The sequence below is a fragment of the Urocampus carinirostris genome, chromosome 10, assembly GCF_059441175.1.
Source record: "Urocampus carinirostris isolate Australia breed hairy pipefish chromosome 10, RoL_Ucar_1.0, whole genome shotgun sequence".
In the NCBI taxonomy this organism is placed as follows: Eukaryota; Metazoa; Chordata; class Actinopteri; order Syngnathiformes; family Syngnathidae; genus Urocampus; species Urocampus carinirostris.
The window spans coordinates 6803891-6820050 of NC_142358.1; the positions used below are offsets into that span (position 1 = coordinate 6803891).

Here is a 16160-nt window from a genome sequence, read left to right on the forward strand (position 1 = left end):
ACAATTTTTTGCAGTGTCAAGTTTAATATTTATAATATTTTAATTTTTAATTCAAATATAAATAATTAATAAAATTACAAAAGATGTAGTGGAAGTTTAAAAGATTATATTTTTATAAATATATATATATATATATATATATATATATATATATATATATATATAAAATATACATAAAAAAAGCACAAGAATTTATCCAAAAAATTTGGGTGGACGAGGGGGCTCAAAAAACGACCTCTGCTCTACATTAGCATTATATTTAATTGGCTTCTGAAATGTCCTCAATAACTGAACAATCTCTGCACAAAATTCCAACCATCAGAAAACCAGAGTCAGGCTCACCAGGTTCCAGATTACGAACTTCTACGGACAGCTTGAGTGGAGAGATGTTGTCAGCCGCCACTCCCCACTCGGTACTGCGGCTGCGTTTATATTCCACACGGAAGGCCGTAACAGGCGAGCCGCCGTTGGCCCGCGGGATCCATGTCACATATACGGAGCTTTCGGTAGCCATGGAGATGGTAGGCCGGTCGGGGGCCTCCGGCACTGCCGAGGGAAGGCGAGGACAACTGTGAAACTTTGCCCGGTGTGAGGATGGAAGGAATTAGGGGAGCAGGAAGCGGAAAAGATAAATCACGGGAGGAATGCGTACTTACGGCAGAAGCTGAATGCCACGCGGCAGAGAAAGACCGATATGAGGGTTAGTGGAAGGTTCAGAAAGTCTTGTTAGTCGTATTTTGTTGTCCAAACTGGAATTGTTTGTTGAAAGATTAAAATACAGTAAACCCCTGGGATACAGTGTCCCCCGCCTTGCGATGTTTTCATTTTACAATGTGGAATCTTTGTCTTTGATTGTGCTAGCTGCGTCTCCAAGATAAAATAGTCTGATAATGGTTTGAATCACAGCATGATACAGATGCCCGCATGCTATTTGTTAAACTCCCCCCCAACAATGCCTTTCTTTATGATCAGTTCAGAATCAACCGACAATCGGGACAATTGCTAAGAATATATGTGCGTACCCTTTTCCCTTATTGCATATAAATATTTGATTTTATTGTATCCTGTTTTAAACTTAATTTATAAATACAACACTGGGGTTCCAAATAATTTTCATTAGCATTTAATGTTAATGACATTAAAGACAATCTTAAATAGAGGCTTGCAGTGATGCTAAAAGCTGAAATAAAAAATGATAACTATAGAAAATAAGCTTGCGATGATCAAGAAATACATAAAAAAACTCACATTGTTATGCTCACCAAGGAATATGGTCCAAACCAAATGGCGATCGGGACATTTGTTAAGAATAAAGGAACAAAGCCTTTTAAGGTCATGTATACGTATATGGAATGTTATTTAAACATATACACATAGATTACATATAAGTAGTACTCTCTGTACACTACTCTGTTATTTTAATGTTTTTATCCAGGGTCCCGGGTGTTTTGGAGTGCATTAGGTAATTACCATAGATTTGTATCAAGCATCACACGGCAATTTCACTTTTTTAATCCCCACCTCAGAACAGATTAAAGTCTTATCCAGGGGGTCTACTTTAAATATTTTTCTCTGTAGTTGTGCTCAAAACCTGGACAAAACGATATCTGAGTTCTGGAGTAAGAAACGAAATGTTAGCTGCTCTTCACAGAGGATAAAGAAAATTATCATTACTCTTTGGTAGTCTGTCTACAGCAGGAGTCTCCAACCTTTTACATGCTGGGAGCTTTTTGCTAATAACTTGCGCAAAGGGCACCCAGTTTGTTATGAATTTCTAAATTAACAACTTATCATGCCATTAATATGTTATTACCGTATTTTGGCTCGGGTCATGACTTATACTCTGGCGAGACTTATCTGTAAAATTATTAACACATTATTATATCATTGAGTTTTTAAATTATATTACAGGTACTGTACATCACCTCATATGTTATTTTCACACTGAACTACAAAGAGGGCGCTCTAGGCCTGTGTTGATTATTCCAACCTTGCCCTGTTGTGGGAGGAATATTTTTCGAAGTGGAAAGAGAAAGCAGCTTATCATCCCAAGGCGGGGCAATTGTTGACCGGGAAAAGTGACACAGAGTATGAAGATTTGATTGGATATAGTGATTTGGAGTAAAGATAACAGTTTGGTAAGTATGATTTTTATGCTTATCTAAATAACTCTCAATATGTTAGGTTGTTATTGACCAAGATTTTCACGTACGTGTAACGTTAGTATATCGTGTTCTCTATTTTATTTTAATTGTAAATTCCCCACCTTTTAATCATGTATTTTTTGGCCTGTGGGACTAATACGGTATTGTGTTATTGCCAAGTTATTTATTGAGAGTAGGGTGAAATACACCCAAAAAATCATTTTACCAGAAAATCACAACGACCCAACATTGGTGAGCTGTATTTAGAACAGGTCTGCGGGGACCACAGCTGTCCTTAGGTGGCACCCTGGTGCCCACGGGTACCAGGTTGACTACCCCTGGTCTACTGTGTTTTGTATTGTGTGTTAGTGTTCAGCTGAAAGAAGTCCCACCATGCAAAAAGTTGAACACACTCTTGAATAAGTATCAACTTAAATCCAAAACATTCCTAAGTATACCTCTGTCGTGGATAACCACGCCAAAGTGCGTGTTGGGCATTTTGTCCTCAGGCGCTTTGGGAGGCATCGGGATGACAGGCGGCTTGTGGGAAGGATTCTTGTTGGACGGGGCGCTTTTTTCTGGAGGAGAAGGGAAGTCTTAGGAAGCAAGAAAAACAAAAAGTCCTACACGTGTTCCCAGTTGCCGGCCCCCCGCCTGCCAGAGCGCTCGGACAACGTTCCCCGAGCCGCTCTTGTTTGATCTGGAGACGGCTCGGGTTTCTGCCACTGTTCTACAGGGACGAGAAACTTCTCTCGTTATGAAAAAAGAAATCTGAGTAACCGCGTAAATCAAATTGACAAGTTTCATATTTATAGGATAGAAAACACAGTTGTCCACACCCAAAAAAATGTTCAAAGTCAATGTTAAAATCCAAACAGTTCCACAATGTCAATTAAATGTTTACATTAAGCCTATCGGGCAGCCTTGTCTTATTGAAATTTAAGCATAGACTCATCTAAAAATCAAAGATTGACATAGACAATTTCTTATGATTCATTTTACCACACTCATTGGTTAAGTTAATGATAATAAGCAAAATGTCTGACCCTTGTTTTTATAGGAAAGGGGCATGGTTTAACAAGAATGAAAACTAACTAAGGAAGTCCAAGATTTACAACAGACCTTTGTTAAGACTGAACCTTTCTGAATTTTGCAGGTGGTGTAATATTAGGATCGACTCATCAGAAAACTACTGAGAAACAATGTTGAAAAAAACACTGAATGAATGGATTGATACAGTTAAGTGTCAAGTAAAGACAATAGTAAATACTTAAAAGGTGCATTTATTTGAACCAAATGAATAATGTGATGATTAAATAATAAAATTAATATAGCTGTAAAACTCATGCAATCATGACCAGATAATTAGTAACACATTTTAACAATCTAACACTACATCAGTGAAATTAAATTAAAATGGGGGGTTATGGAGCAGATTTACAGTGAAGTTACTGTACAACATCTCTTCTTATTCCAGCTACAACTTCTACTAAAGCTGCTACCGCCACAGAGTAAAGCCTTTCATACCTTTTCCAGTGCGAAAGGTGAGCATGGCTGGTTGGCCTTCGCCCGCCAAGCTCCTGGCAACCATGAGCACCTCATACAGGCTGGACGCCTCCAGCTCGGAAAGACGTAGCGAGCGCTCGCTGCCGGGCACGCGCACCGTCAGCCAACTTTCCATCACAGTTGCCATCTCATCCACCTGAGAGACATAGAAAAAGAAAACCAACATGAAAATGAGCATCTGTTCTTTGCTTTTCCTTTGGATTTTTTTATGTGTGCATTTTACCTTACGGTATTTGACAAAATAGGCATTAATGGGGCTGCCCCCGTCGGGCCCCGCCCTCCATTCAAGATCGTAGACGTCAGGTTTGTGAGTTTGGGGCGGGCTTGTGATGATGGGTGCGTCTGGCGTGAGACGGTCGCTTCCCCCATCGGAGGGTAACTCGTCCGCATCCTCTTTGTCCTCCGTCACCAAACTCTCGCTACCCTCGTCGCTCTGCATGGGAGGCAGCGAGGGCCGAACATTCGCGTCAGGGTTCGGTTCTGAGAAAAAGAAGAGAAGGGGGCGTTTTTAAAGTGAAACTGCAACACGGTTGTTAGGGCCCGGTCACACAGTCTTTTGCGTCTCTATCGCGGGTAAAATTTTGCGATTTTTTTTTGCCCGTGGTTGCCCACGGTAGAAAATGCGCAAAATTGGCCAACCCGCTGTTCATCCGTGGTATGCCCGCAAAACAGACGCCGGCGACTGTTCCGCTTCCTCATCGCGTCAGTTCCACGTCCTTTCCGCGTCCTTTCCGCGTTTGGACCACGGATATAAAAGCTGCCGAGCCGGGCTGTAGAAATCATAACAGCTCAAGACACAGTCCCGTGAAGATAAAGATTTCAAGCTATGGCACCGAAGAAGAAGCCAATATGTTATTATTGTAATAGTTTTTCATTTTTATTATCTTGTTATGAAATGAAAAGAAATGCCAAGAAATAAAAATGGATTAAGACGAGGTCACTACGGTGACGGGGATCCATGTTCACCCCTTGACGTCTCGAGCACAACTGACGTGTGCTCGGCAAATCGCGCTGTACAGTGCATCCGGAAAGTATTCACAGCGCTTCACTTTTTCCACATTTTGTTATGTTACAGCCTCATTCCAAATTGTATTAACTTACCGTATTTTCCGCACTATAAGGCGCACCTAAAAGCCTTTATTTTTTTCAAAAGCTGACCATGCGCCTTATAATACAGTGCGCCTTATTTATGGATCAATTTTAAAGTTGCAAAGTTTTCCAACTAACTTGCAGCCGCCGACTAGATTTTCCCCCGAACACCAAGTAGTACGCAGTGGATGCTGGGATTTATTTACCGGCGTTTCATTGGCTAACCAATGTGTCAATCATCATTTGAATCGATCACTATTGGCTAAAGTTATTCGGAGGTCAAGAGGCGGATCCTTTTTATCATTTACAGGCTGCCATTGGCTTAAACGGCGAAACAAAGCCTGCAATTGGCCAAAAAAGATGAATGCGTATAGCATGTGGCTGACGGCATAGAGAAAGCATTTTTTTCTATTCTGTATTTGTAAATATTGTATTCTCCTGGATTTACTACCCTCACGGATATAAGAGGACATTGCCTGCACATTATTAGGAACACAACGACTTTGGTGAGCTATTCCGGGTTTTATATTGTCCCTGTATCTTGTTTCAGACTGAACTCGATGTTTCTGTGATAAGCGGTGCAGATAATGGATGGAATGGAGTGTCTGTTTTTAAATTAAACTCAATTCCAAGTGTTTATTGTCATATGCACAGTAAAGTTGCGCGCAAAAAAGAAAATAGATACTAAGGAATGGTTATAATTTCTTGAATCCCAAGACTTTAACCTTCCGAATGATGGAACGATGCATTTGAGTGACATCTTACGGACACCGCATCCGCACGTGTTCTCGACACGTATTTGCGTCTTTGCAAGCTTTCGGAATGTTAAGGGGGTAATAAGTTGGACTGAACTATCTGACTGTTTTGTCCACGTTCCCATTGTAGCGCCTTATAATCCGGTGCATCTTATGTATGTCAAAAATAGGACCAAAAACTATTTTTTCGGGGTGCGCCCTATAACCCTGTGCGCCTTATAGTGCGGAAAATACGGTAATCTCTTATCTCAAAATTCTATACAAAATACTCCATTATGACAATGTGAAAACGTTTTTTTTTTTACTTTTTAAAAATGTATTAAAAATAGAAAACTAAGAAATCACATTTACATAAGTATTGACAGCCTATGCCATGAAGCTCAAAATTGAGCTCAGGTGCATCTTTTTTCCACTGATCATCCTTGAGATCTTTCTACAGCTTAATTGGAGTCCACCTGCAGTAAATTCAGTTGATTGGACATGATTTGGAAAGGCACACACCTGTCTAAATAAGGTCCCACAGTTGAGTGTGCATGTCAGAGCACCAACACCAAGCATGAAGTCAAAAGAACTGTCTGTAGACCTGCGAGACAGGATTGTCTTGAGGCACAAATCTGGGGAAGGATACAGAAAAATTTCTGCTGCTTTGAAGGTCCCAATGAGCACAGTGGCCTCCATTATTCGTAAATGGAAGAAATTTGGAACCACCAGGACTCTTCCTAGAGCTGGCCGGCCTTCTAAACTGAGCAATCGGGGAAGAAGGGCCTTAGTCAGGGAGGTGAGCAAGAACCCGATGGTCACTCTGTCAGAGCTCCAGCGTTCCTCTGTGGAGAGAGGAGAGCCTTCCAGAAGGACAACCATCTCTGCAGCAATCCTCCAATCAGGCCTGTATGGTAGAGTGGCCAGACGAAAGCCACTCCTTTGTCAAAGGAACATGGAACCCCGTCTGGAATTTGCCAAAAAGCACCTGAATGACTCTCGGACCATGAGAAACAAAATTCTCTGTTCTGATGAGACAAAGATTGAACTCTTCGGTATGAATGCCAGGTGCCATGTTTGAAGGAAACCAGGCACCGCTCATCACCAGGCCAATACCATCCCTACAGTGAAGCATGGTGGTGGCAGCATCATGCTGTGGGGATGTTTTTCAGCAGCAGGAACTGGCAGACTAGTCAGGATAGAAGGAAAAATGAATGCAGCAATATATATAGATATCCTGGATGAAAACCTGCTCCAGAGGGCTCTTGACCTCAGGTTGGGGCAAAGGTTCATTTTTCAGGAGGACAAAAACCCAAAACACACAGCCAAGATCTCAAAAGATGGGCTTCAGAACCACTCTGTGAATGTCCTGGAGAGGCCCAGCCGGAGTGCAGACTTGAATCCGATTGAACATCTCTGGAGAGATCTGAAAATGGCTGTGCACAAACGTATCCCATCCAACCTGATTGAGTTTGAGACTTATTGCAAAGAAAAATGGGCAAAACTGCCTAAAGATAGGTGTGCTAAACTTGTGGGATCATATTCAAAAAGACTTGAGGCTGTATTTGCTGCCAAAGGTGGATCAACAAAGTATTAAGCAAAGGCTGTGAATACTTATGTAAATGTGATTTCTTAGTTTTCTATTTTTAATAAATTCAAAAAAAGTTAAAAAAAAAAACGTTTTCACATTGTCATAATGGAGTATTTTGTGTAGAATTTTGAGATTAGAGATTAAATTAATACAATTTGGAATGAGGCTGTAACATAACAAAATGTGGAAAAAGTGAAGCGCTGTGAATACTTTCCAGATGCACTGTATATACGCGGAGAAAGGCGTTTGACCGTCACACGCGTTACAGGCGCAGAACAAACGTGCTATGACCGTGCTCCACCCGCGATTACCCGCTAAAGTTCGTCTGTACCGCGTCATATCAGCGTGTGTACCACGTGTGCCGCCCGCGGTTAACCGTGGTCTAAACTTTTTCGCAGCGCAAAACTTTTTCGCGCGGCCAACCGCGTGTGAATTTCTTGCCGCGTGTAAAGCACGGCTGTATCTCGTCTGTATCGCGATCTCAAAGCGTCCAACAGCGTCTTGGTTCACGGGCAGAAATTTCTGGTCGTGATTCAGCCGCGATACAGACGCAAACGGCTGTGTGACCGAGCCCTTGGGACAGTGATTCACAAACGTTTCTTACCCCTTTGGCACAACATTTTGCTAGTTTTTAAGTACTGTCTGTTCTAGACTATAAGACACACACAATAACCCCAAATTGACCAAAATTTGAAAGTGGGCCTTATAAGCCGGTATACACTATGTTCATGGATCCCTTAACCGCATGGGTCATCAGGGCACTAATGACAACACATTCTGGACAGTCTTCTCCACTGTTGACAGTCCCTAGCCTGTTCTTGGGTCGAGGCAAAGTTGCTACCAGTCCATTCATTAATGTTGTCGGCCCAGTTCTTTTTCGTTCTTCCTCTCTTTCTGGCCCCTTTGACTGTGCCCTGAAGAATTATCTTGGTCAGTCCTGATGATCTTGTGACGTGACCATACCACTGAAGTTTACGTCCGCGCACAGTTGGCAACAGTTCTTTGCAGGGTCCATTGTGCCCTCTGATGGTGCTGCGCACCATTTTGTTTGTCACATGGGCTAATCAGCTGATGCCTACAAGATTCTTGTAGCATCACATTTCCGAAGCCTGGATTTTCTGTTCAAGTTTTGCTGTGAGAGTCCATGTCTCTTAAGTGTAGAGAAAGATGGAAGTAACCAGCGCTTCCATGAGTCTGACATTTGATTTCACTGCTATTTTATTGTCTCTCCAGATGGGTGTAAGTCTGGCAAGTGTGGCTGTGGTATGAGGTATCCTGGCCATGATTTATGGTTCTGGCCCCTCTTCTGATTTGACAGCTCCAAAATGTGTACATTTGGTGAGAGGTTCTAGCTCTTTGTGGTTGATGGTGATGTTTGTGGTGATACCTTAGGGATTGTTGGTCATTACACTGTTCTGCTGGTTCGAGAGCGTTCTCCATCCGGGCACCAGTGCTGTGGAATGCTCTTCCCCCTGAGATCCGATCTGCAACCTCAGTGGAAATGTTTAAATCTAAGCTTAAAACTCACTTCTACTCCATAGCATATGAATAACCTACTCTTCTCGTCGGCTGAAAAATAGTCTGTGTAATATAGTGTAACAATCTGTGAAGCCCTTTGAGACTCTTCGTAATTTAGGGCTATACAAATAAAAGTGACTTGACTTGACTTCAATCTGTGCTGATTTCCATCCCATACTGGTTTGATACTTAGTCCAGGTGATTGACCAGATCTCTGAGTTCCTGTTTGTCTCATGCCAATCCGGCAATTTCATCAGCAAAAAGAAAGTTAGTGATGTCGTGTTCCCCAATACGGACTGTACCTTCATGTACCAACATTAACCTCTCCAGTAAGATGTTGAACAAAGTTGGAGAGAGAATGCAGTCTTATTGATGCACTTTTCTAACTCCGAGCATTAGTCTTCGATCCATTTCTCCTTTGCTTCTCTAAAGCTTTTTCTATTTTTTCTTGTTAGCTGCTTTATACTTGGCTGCTCCTCCAGAGCTGTTTCTTTTCTTCTTCAGATCTCGCCTCATGTCCCACTGTTGGATAATTGCTTCGTAACCCACGGCTTTATCTTCTTCTGTTGTTTTCCTACGATTTATTTTGCTGCTTCAGTCATCATCTCTGAGATCTTTGTGGTCACGGTTTGGACATATTTGTCCAGCGTGAGCAAAGGAGCAAATTTTTCACCAATATAGGTGAAAGCTCTCAACCACCGGTGGATCTTTTAGTCGGTCGGTCAAGGTCAAACTTGATCCGTGGGTTCTGTGACTTCTTGACCTTCTGGAGGCGAACGCGCAAGTTCATCATGTCCAGGTAGTGATCGCTTCCCACATCGGCTCCTGGATATATGTGCATGCTTGCTGTCTTGATTCCACTTTTAAAATGTTGTAGAAACATGATTTAGTCAATCTGAATGTGGTGGATTCCTTCCTGATGCCGCCATGTCCATTTTCTGGAATTCTTGTAGCCAAGAGTGTTTGCCAGCACCAAGTTGTTCTAGCTAGCTAGTTCAAGAAGCCATTGTCCTCTTTCATTGATTAGTAGATTAGAGCTTGTTCCACATGTTTTCTTCCAGTCTCTATGAGCATTCACACAAATTTGGGCGTTTCAGTCGCGTTGCAGGATGAGATCTTTCTTTGGTGCTTTGCCTATGATGCCTTCTACCTAGGCATAAAAGTCCTCAGTTTCTTTGTCACTGTGTTCTCAGGTTGGTGCATAGGCCTGGATGACTGTGATGTTGTACGGTGAGGCACTAAGGCTTATTGTGATGAGCCTGCTGGAGATTTGGCAACATTCTAATACAGTGGCCTTGATGCTTTTGTGCATCAAGAATCCCACACCATACATGTGCCTGATAGCTTCTCCATGATAGTAGAAAGCATGGCCCTCATCAGTTGTCATTTCTGCAAAGTTTTTCCCTCACATAGACCCAAAAGTCCCAAGAGTATCTTTCCATCTCCCGGGTTAAATTTCAATGATTTGCGATTGTGGTCAGCAATATTTTTTGACTGATGACCCCGTGGTCCGCAATTGGACCCCAGGTCGCATGTTATACACCCCTGCCCTAGACTGTCCACCCACCATGGGAAACAATGCTCATATGATTAAGGACTCACAAAATAATGGCACGGAAAATGTTTTGTTTGTTTTTTAAGTCAAACATCGTATCAAAATTGCAATGCTGGTCTAAAAAAAAAAAAATCGCAATATGTTTTTTTCTTCTTTTTTTTCCCTCCAAAAATTGTCATTAAGAAACAGTTTTTTACTCATTCATTTTAATTGAGAAATGGAAATCCTTATTTATTCAAATGGAAAAGTAATATATTTTGTCGACACTATGTGTTTTAGAGAAACTTGATATTGCAGGAAACTTTGTGCATTCTTTACCTAAATTTGGCAAGCTATATATATATATGACTTCAGTTTTTTACTTATTTAAAAAGAATTATGGTATCGGTATTACCACTATATATTAGTATATTAACATATATTATTGTATAAAATAAATAAATAAAATAAATATCAAACATTGATTGGCCGGTCTAAATTGCCCCTAGGTGTAAACGAGCATGTAAGTGGTAGTATGTCTCCATTTGCCCTGCTACTGGCTGGCAACCAGTTCAGAGAGTGCCCTGCCAGGTGGCCAATGATGGCTGGGATGGGCACTAACATCCCCGCAACCCTAATGACGATAAGCGGTACAGAAAATAGATGGCCAAAATATGAAACTCTAAGTAGTAAAAAAATAACTAAATGTGGTGGCGGTCAGAAAATGAGAGTATTATAGTTTTTTCCCACAAAGTGAAAAATATTGCTTTTAATAGGCCACAAAAATCTATGCTCAAATTAAGACTAGCAGGCTGGTTTGAGAAAACGAGAACCAATTTTAGATCACTAAACTTGGCATACTTTGCAAGCAACAATGTGCAATGTGCAATGTGCAAGTGCATGAACGTACGTGTGTGGCACCGTTACACTTTTGCAAAAGTCAACATTCTGGGAGCCTGAAACACTAAACCCGATTACCGGGAACGACGCCAGCTGCCACACATTCCGCACGCCAGCCATTGAAATAGCGGAGAGAATCTCTAGTAATGGAGAAAAAAAACATCGAGGAAGTAGTGCCAACGTTAAAGGAAGTTTTTCGAGGCAGAAAAACGGAACAAAGCCATTAGGGATTCTCAGGGAAAAAATAAAGGGAATTCTGGTTGTGCCTTCAAACGTGACTTCAATTTATTCAGCAACCAAGCTTGCAAAACAAAATCAAAAGTACCCCTATGGCGGTTTTGCGGCCACTTAAACAGGATGACCAATCAAGTAACGAGGGCAACTTGTTGCCATAGCGATGGAGAAAGCAAAACCATCCTAATAGCTTTATCTTTTATATCTGAATTAAGTGAACCCTTTCTATAACGCGGTTCACTTTTCAGTCTCGCTACTTCACGGATTTGCATCGAGCATTTAGTTCTTAATTCCAATAGGCTAAACAGGCTCTCCAGTTCTTCTATACCTGTGCTTCAATAACTTTGTGGTTCTTCTTTGTCCTTACCGACCGCCACAGACTTTGAACCTTAAGCACTGAATGTTCCCTTTGCTTATATGCAGGGAATATTCAGTGCTTAAAGCACTGCACAGGACTCATGGAACCGTAGTTACATTCATATGTTTTGTTTTATATGTACACAAACAAAACAGCTTGCCAAATTTAGGTAAAGTATGCACAAAGTTTCCTGCAATATCAAGTTTCTTCGGGGTTTCTGACTACATGAGTCAGCTAGTCGAAAATACAAATGAATGACCAAAATCTTAGAAGAGAAGAATAACCTTTAGCTATTTCTTAGATCAGGAAATATCTTGATCCTAAATGTAAGAAATTTAAAATATTTTAGCAAAAATCTTGAACTTAAAAATAACATTACATAATCAGTTTACTAATACCGTATTTTCCGCACTATAAGGCGCACCTAAAAGCCTTTATTTTTTTCAAAAGCTGACCATGCGCCTTATAATACAGTGCGCCTTGTTTGTGGATCAATTTTAAATTTGCAAAGTTTTCCAACTAACTTGCAGCCGCCGACTCGATTTTCCCCCGAACGCCAAGTAGTTTGCGGTGTATGCTGGGATTTATTTACCGGCGTTTCATTGGCTAACCAATGTGTCAATCATCATTTGAATCAATCACTAGTGGCTAAAGTTATTCGGAGGTCAAGGGGCGGATCCTTTTTATTATTTACAGGATGGCATTGGCTTAAACGGCAACACAAAGCCTGCAATTGGCCAAAACAACGGTGTATGCTGGGATTTATTTACCGGCGTTTCATTGGCTAACCAATGTGTCAATCATCATTTGAATTGATCACTATTGGCTAAAGTTATTCGGAGGTCAAGGGGCGGATCCTTTTTATCATTTACAGGATGGCATTGGCTTAAACGGCAACACAAAGCCTGCAATTGGCCAAAACAACGGTGTATGCTGGGATTTATTTACCGGCGTTTCATTGGCTAACCAATGTGTCAATCATCATTTGAATTGATCACTATTGGCTAAAGTTATTCGGAGGTCAAGGGGCGGATCCTTTTTATCATTTACAGGATGGCATTGGCTTAAACGGCAACACAAAGCCTGCAATTGGCCAAAACAACGGTGTATGCTGGGATTTATTTACCGGCGTTTCATTGGCTAACCAATGTGTCAATCATCATTTGAATTGATTACTATTGGCTAAAGTTATTCGGAGGTCAAGGGGCGGATCCTTTTTATCATTTACAGGCTGGCATTGGCTTAAACGGCAACACAAAGCCTGCAATTGGCCAAAACAATGGTGTATGCTGGGATTTATTTACCGGCGTTTCATTGGCTAACCAATGTGTCAATCATCATTTGAATCGATCACTATTGGCTAAAGTTATTCGAAGGTCAAGAGGCGGATCCTTTTTATCATTTACAGGCTGGCATTGGCTTAAACGGCAACACAAAGCCTGCAATTGGCCAAAAAAGATGAATGTTTATGGCACGTGGCTGACGGCATAGAGAAAGCATTTTTTTCTATTCTGTATTTGAAATTATTTTATTCTCCTGGATTTACTACCCTCACGGATATAAGAGGACATTGGCTGCACATTATTATGAACACAACGACTTCGGTGAGCTACTTCGGGTTTTATATTGTCCCTGTATCTTGTTTCAGACTGAACTCGATGTTTCTGTGATAAGCGGTGCAGATAATGGATGGAATGGAGTGTCTATTTTTAAATTAAACTCAATTCCAAGTGTTTATTGTCATATGCACAGTAAAGTTGCGAGCGAAAAAGAAAATAGAAACTCAGGAATGGTTGGCATTTCTTGAATCCCAAGACTTGAACCTTCCGAATGATGGAACGATGCATTTGAGTGACATCGTACGGACACCGCATCCGCACGTGTTCTCGACACGTATTTGCGTCTTTGCAAGCTTTGGGAATGTTAAGGGGGTAATAAGTTGGACTTAACTATCTACGTTCCCATTGTAGCGCCTTATAATCCGGTGCGTCTTATCTATGTCAAAAATTGGACCAAAAACTATTTTTTCGGGGTGTGCCCTATAACCCGGTGCGCCTTATAGTGCGGAAAATACGGTACACATTACTGTGCATGCGCATTTTTTCTCATTTTGGATACTGTGATGCCGCAAAGCACTTTGGGACTTGTAGTACAGAGACAAATGATAACGCCGGCTTACTCACTTAAGAATCTTTGATCAGGACCTTTCCATTTTATCTTCCACAATTGTATAAATCCATGTATGCTCTAAGCAAGCCACGTACAAGCTCAACTTGTAAAGAAACCAAACCCGGCAATAGAGCACATCTTTGCAGTAAAATGTTCGGAGGGATGCGGATTAATTCCACTAACTGCTACCTCCTAACACAAACATTGTTCGTTATCAGCTGGGCCTGTTTCCCGCTCGCATCTTCAATTTGAAAAACTAAGCTGGGACGGAAGGTGAAGCGTCGAGAAGAGTGGGAGTACAACGTAAATACTAGGCGGTTGTGTAGAACGTTGACAACCGGGTGGTCTGCTCCCCGTCCTAACCCTTCACAGACTCACTTCGCATTCCAGGGTCCGCGGGGGCTTATCCCCGGGCGGCGTGCGTGCACAAAGATCACTCTCAAGATCCAGCTCAGAGAAAAAGGAGGGCGGCCTTGGCACGGTGCAACCTCACGCTTGGACGTGGACGAGCTAACTCTTTACGGTTTTAGATGTTTACTTTCACTGCGTGCCTGGTGACCTGAGGGTACTTTTGTGCTAAACATTTTGAGTGGTGGAACCAAAAAGTCACTCATAGACATTTTGTATGCTGATATTTTTTGTCTGAAAACTGGTGCCCCATATTTGTGGGTTTTCAATTATGCTACATGGCTCAGTTAGGACTGCACCAGCCGAAACTGGTGTGGAAACCAACTATTTACTGCATGCTCCAAATTGGAGGCACGCCCCAACCACGAATGGATCATACTCTTGGAATGCAATTTCATTTCTGTCACTTTGTCACCATAGGACGACAAAACTTTTGTAATAGAAATTATTTTGTTTTTTACAAGAAATGCATTTTACCAAACACATCAAAATCAATGTTTTCTTTTTTGTTTTTGTTCCTTAATTGAATTGGTGTATTACTATAAGGTTAGTTAAAAATTTCCAGGATTTTCGGGTGGTCAAAGAATGGAAAATATCCACCTGTACTGAACTTCACCAACATGTGGTTGTTAGAATGTGATAAATCTGTCATAAAAGCTGACTTTTTTAAAGTGACAAATTTTAATAATTCACCACTCCAGTTTGTTGTAGAATAGATCTGAATCATTAAGTCCGGTTCCAGATTTTCTAGAGTAAATAAAAATTGATTTCTACAAGTGACAGAACATGAAGGTCAAGTCAGGTCATGTTTTTTGTATAGAGGGCTCCGCGCTTTGTGCTAAAAATAGTAACACGGCTTCGTGCCGCCATCTTGGAAGTCTGTCGATTACAAGCGGTGATAGCGAGAGGAGCAAATATTTACTCGGTTTGTCTATTTATTTACTCAACTAGCTTCGTTTGTGTACGGATTTTGTTCATCAACACTATGGAAAACTACGTGGAGAGTTTAGACAAGCAAGCACGCGAGCGGTACGCTGCGAAGTTGCATTTTATTGGAAAATTGGATCCCTACAAAATTAAAAACAAGGACTGGAAGTCTGATCCCGATTTGTTGCCGTGTGTGACTTACATCGAACTTGTTAACTATCTTATTTTCCACCCAAGTCCCTTTTGTGAACTGAAGGATTTTCAAAATTACAAAAGTATGGAAGCCTACGACAGATTTGTGTCTGGTTGGGTTCGGGATGTGTCTGTGCACACAAGCGAAGGTGATGAAAACAAGATCGTGAAAGGGAAAGTTCTACATTCTCAGAGTTTGTCTCAGCCAAGTTTACAACCATGGATCATTGTTGACAAGTCATCATCGATTCTGTGTGCCCAATGCAACTGTGTTGCAGGTTTAGGGGAATGTTGTTCTCATGTTGCTTCCCTTTTGTTCTACGTTGAACAACCCGGGAAAGGCAACGCTTCTCCGAACGGCGCACCGGTGGCTAAGTTAGCTTAGCTTTCGGGTGCTTTAAATCCTCTATTGACGCGAGTTGACTGAGGAAAGGAGACTCTCTTTCCCTGAAACCGCGTTGAATTTCTCCACCAAAATAGTGTACGAATGAGAAACGGAGTTTTCTTCGGTTTTTAAATGTCGTTTTCGGCGAAATACCTCACATATATGTTATAAAAGTAGTTTGGGGTCGTCGAGCTGTTGTCATGAAGTACACATGTCCCATAACCTTTTTAAAATTTATTTCTACATCATAAATAATTCAATTTACCTGTCAGAAAGTGGTCAGAACAAACACGAACACAGTCAAGCTTTGGCAAATTCGACCGGTTGATAGCTGCCAGCCACATTCGTCTTCGCCGTTCACTTTTCTCCTGAGCTTCAATCCCCTGATTGTAAACATACTTCGGAAGTCTA

The 16160-nt window shown here is 41.4% G+C and overlaps 1 protein-coding gene across 2 annotated transcripts in view; it reads right to left on the reverse strand.

Moving 5' to 3' along the window:
- The window catches only part of cdon (cell adhesion associated, oncogene regulated), a 64365-nt gene that overhangs the window by 16260 nt on the left and 31945 nt on the right, over nucleotides 1–16160 (reverse strand). For both annotated transcript variants that reach the window (XM_088345950.1, XM_088345949.1), the window contains exons 8-11: nucleotides 3934–4190; nucleotides 3672–3846; nucleotides 2603–2722; nucleotides 343–546 (exon numbers count right to left, since the gene is read on the reverse strand). In XM_088345950.1, coding sequence (XP_088202076.1) covers nucleotides 343–546; nucleotides 2603–2722; nucleotides 3672–3846; nucleotides 3934–4190 — 756 coding nt within the window. The remainder of the gene's footprint in view (nucleotides 1–342; nucleotides 547–2602; nucleotides 2723–3671; nucleotides 3847–3933; nucleotides 4191–16160) is intronic.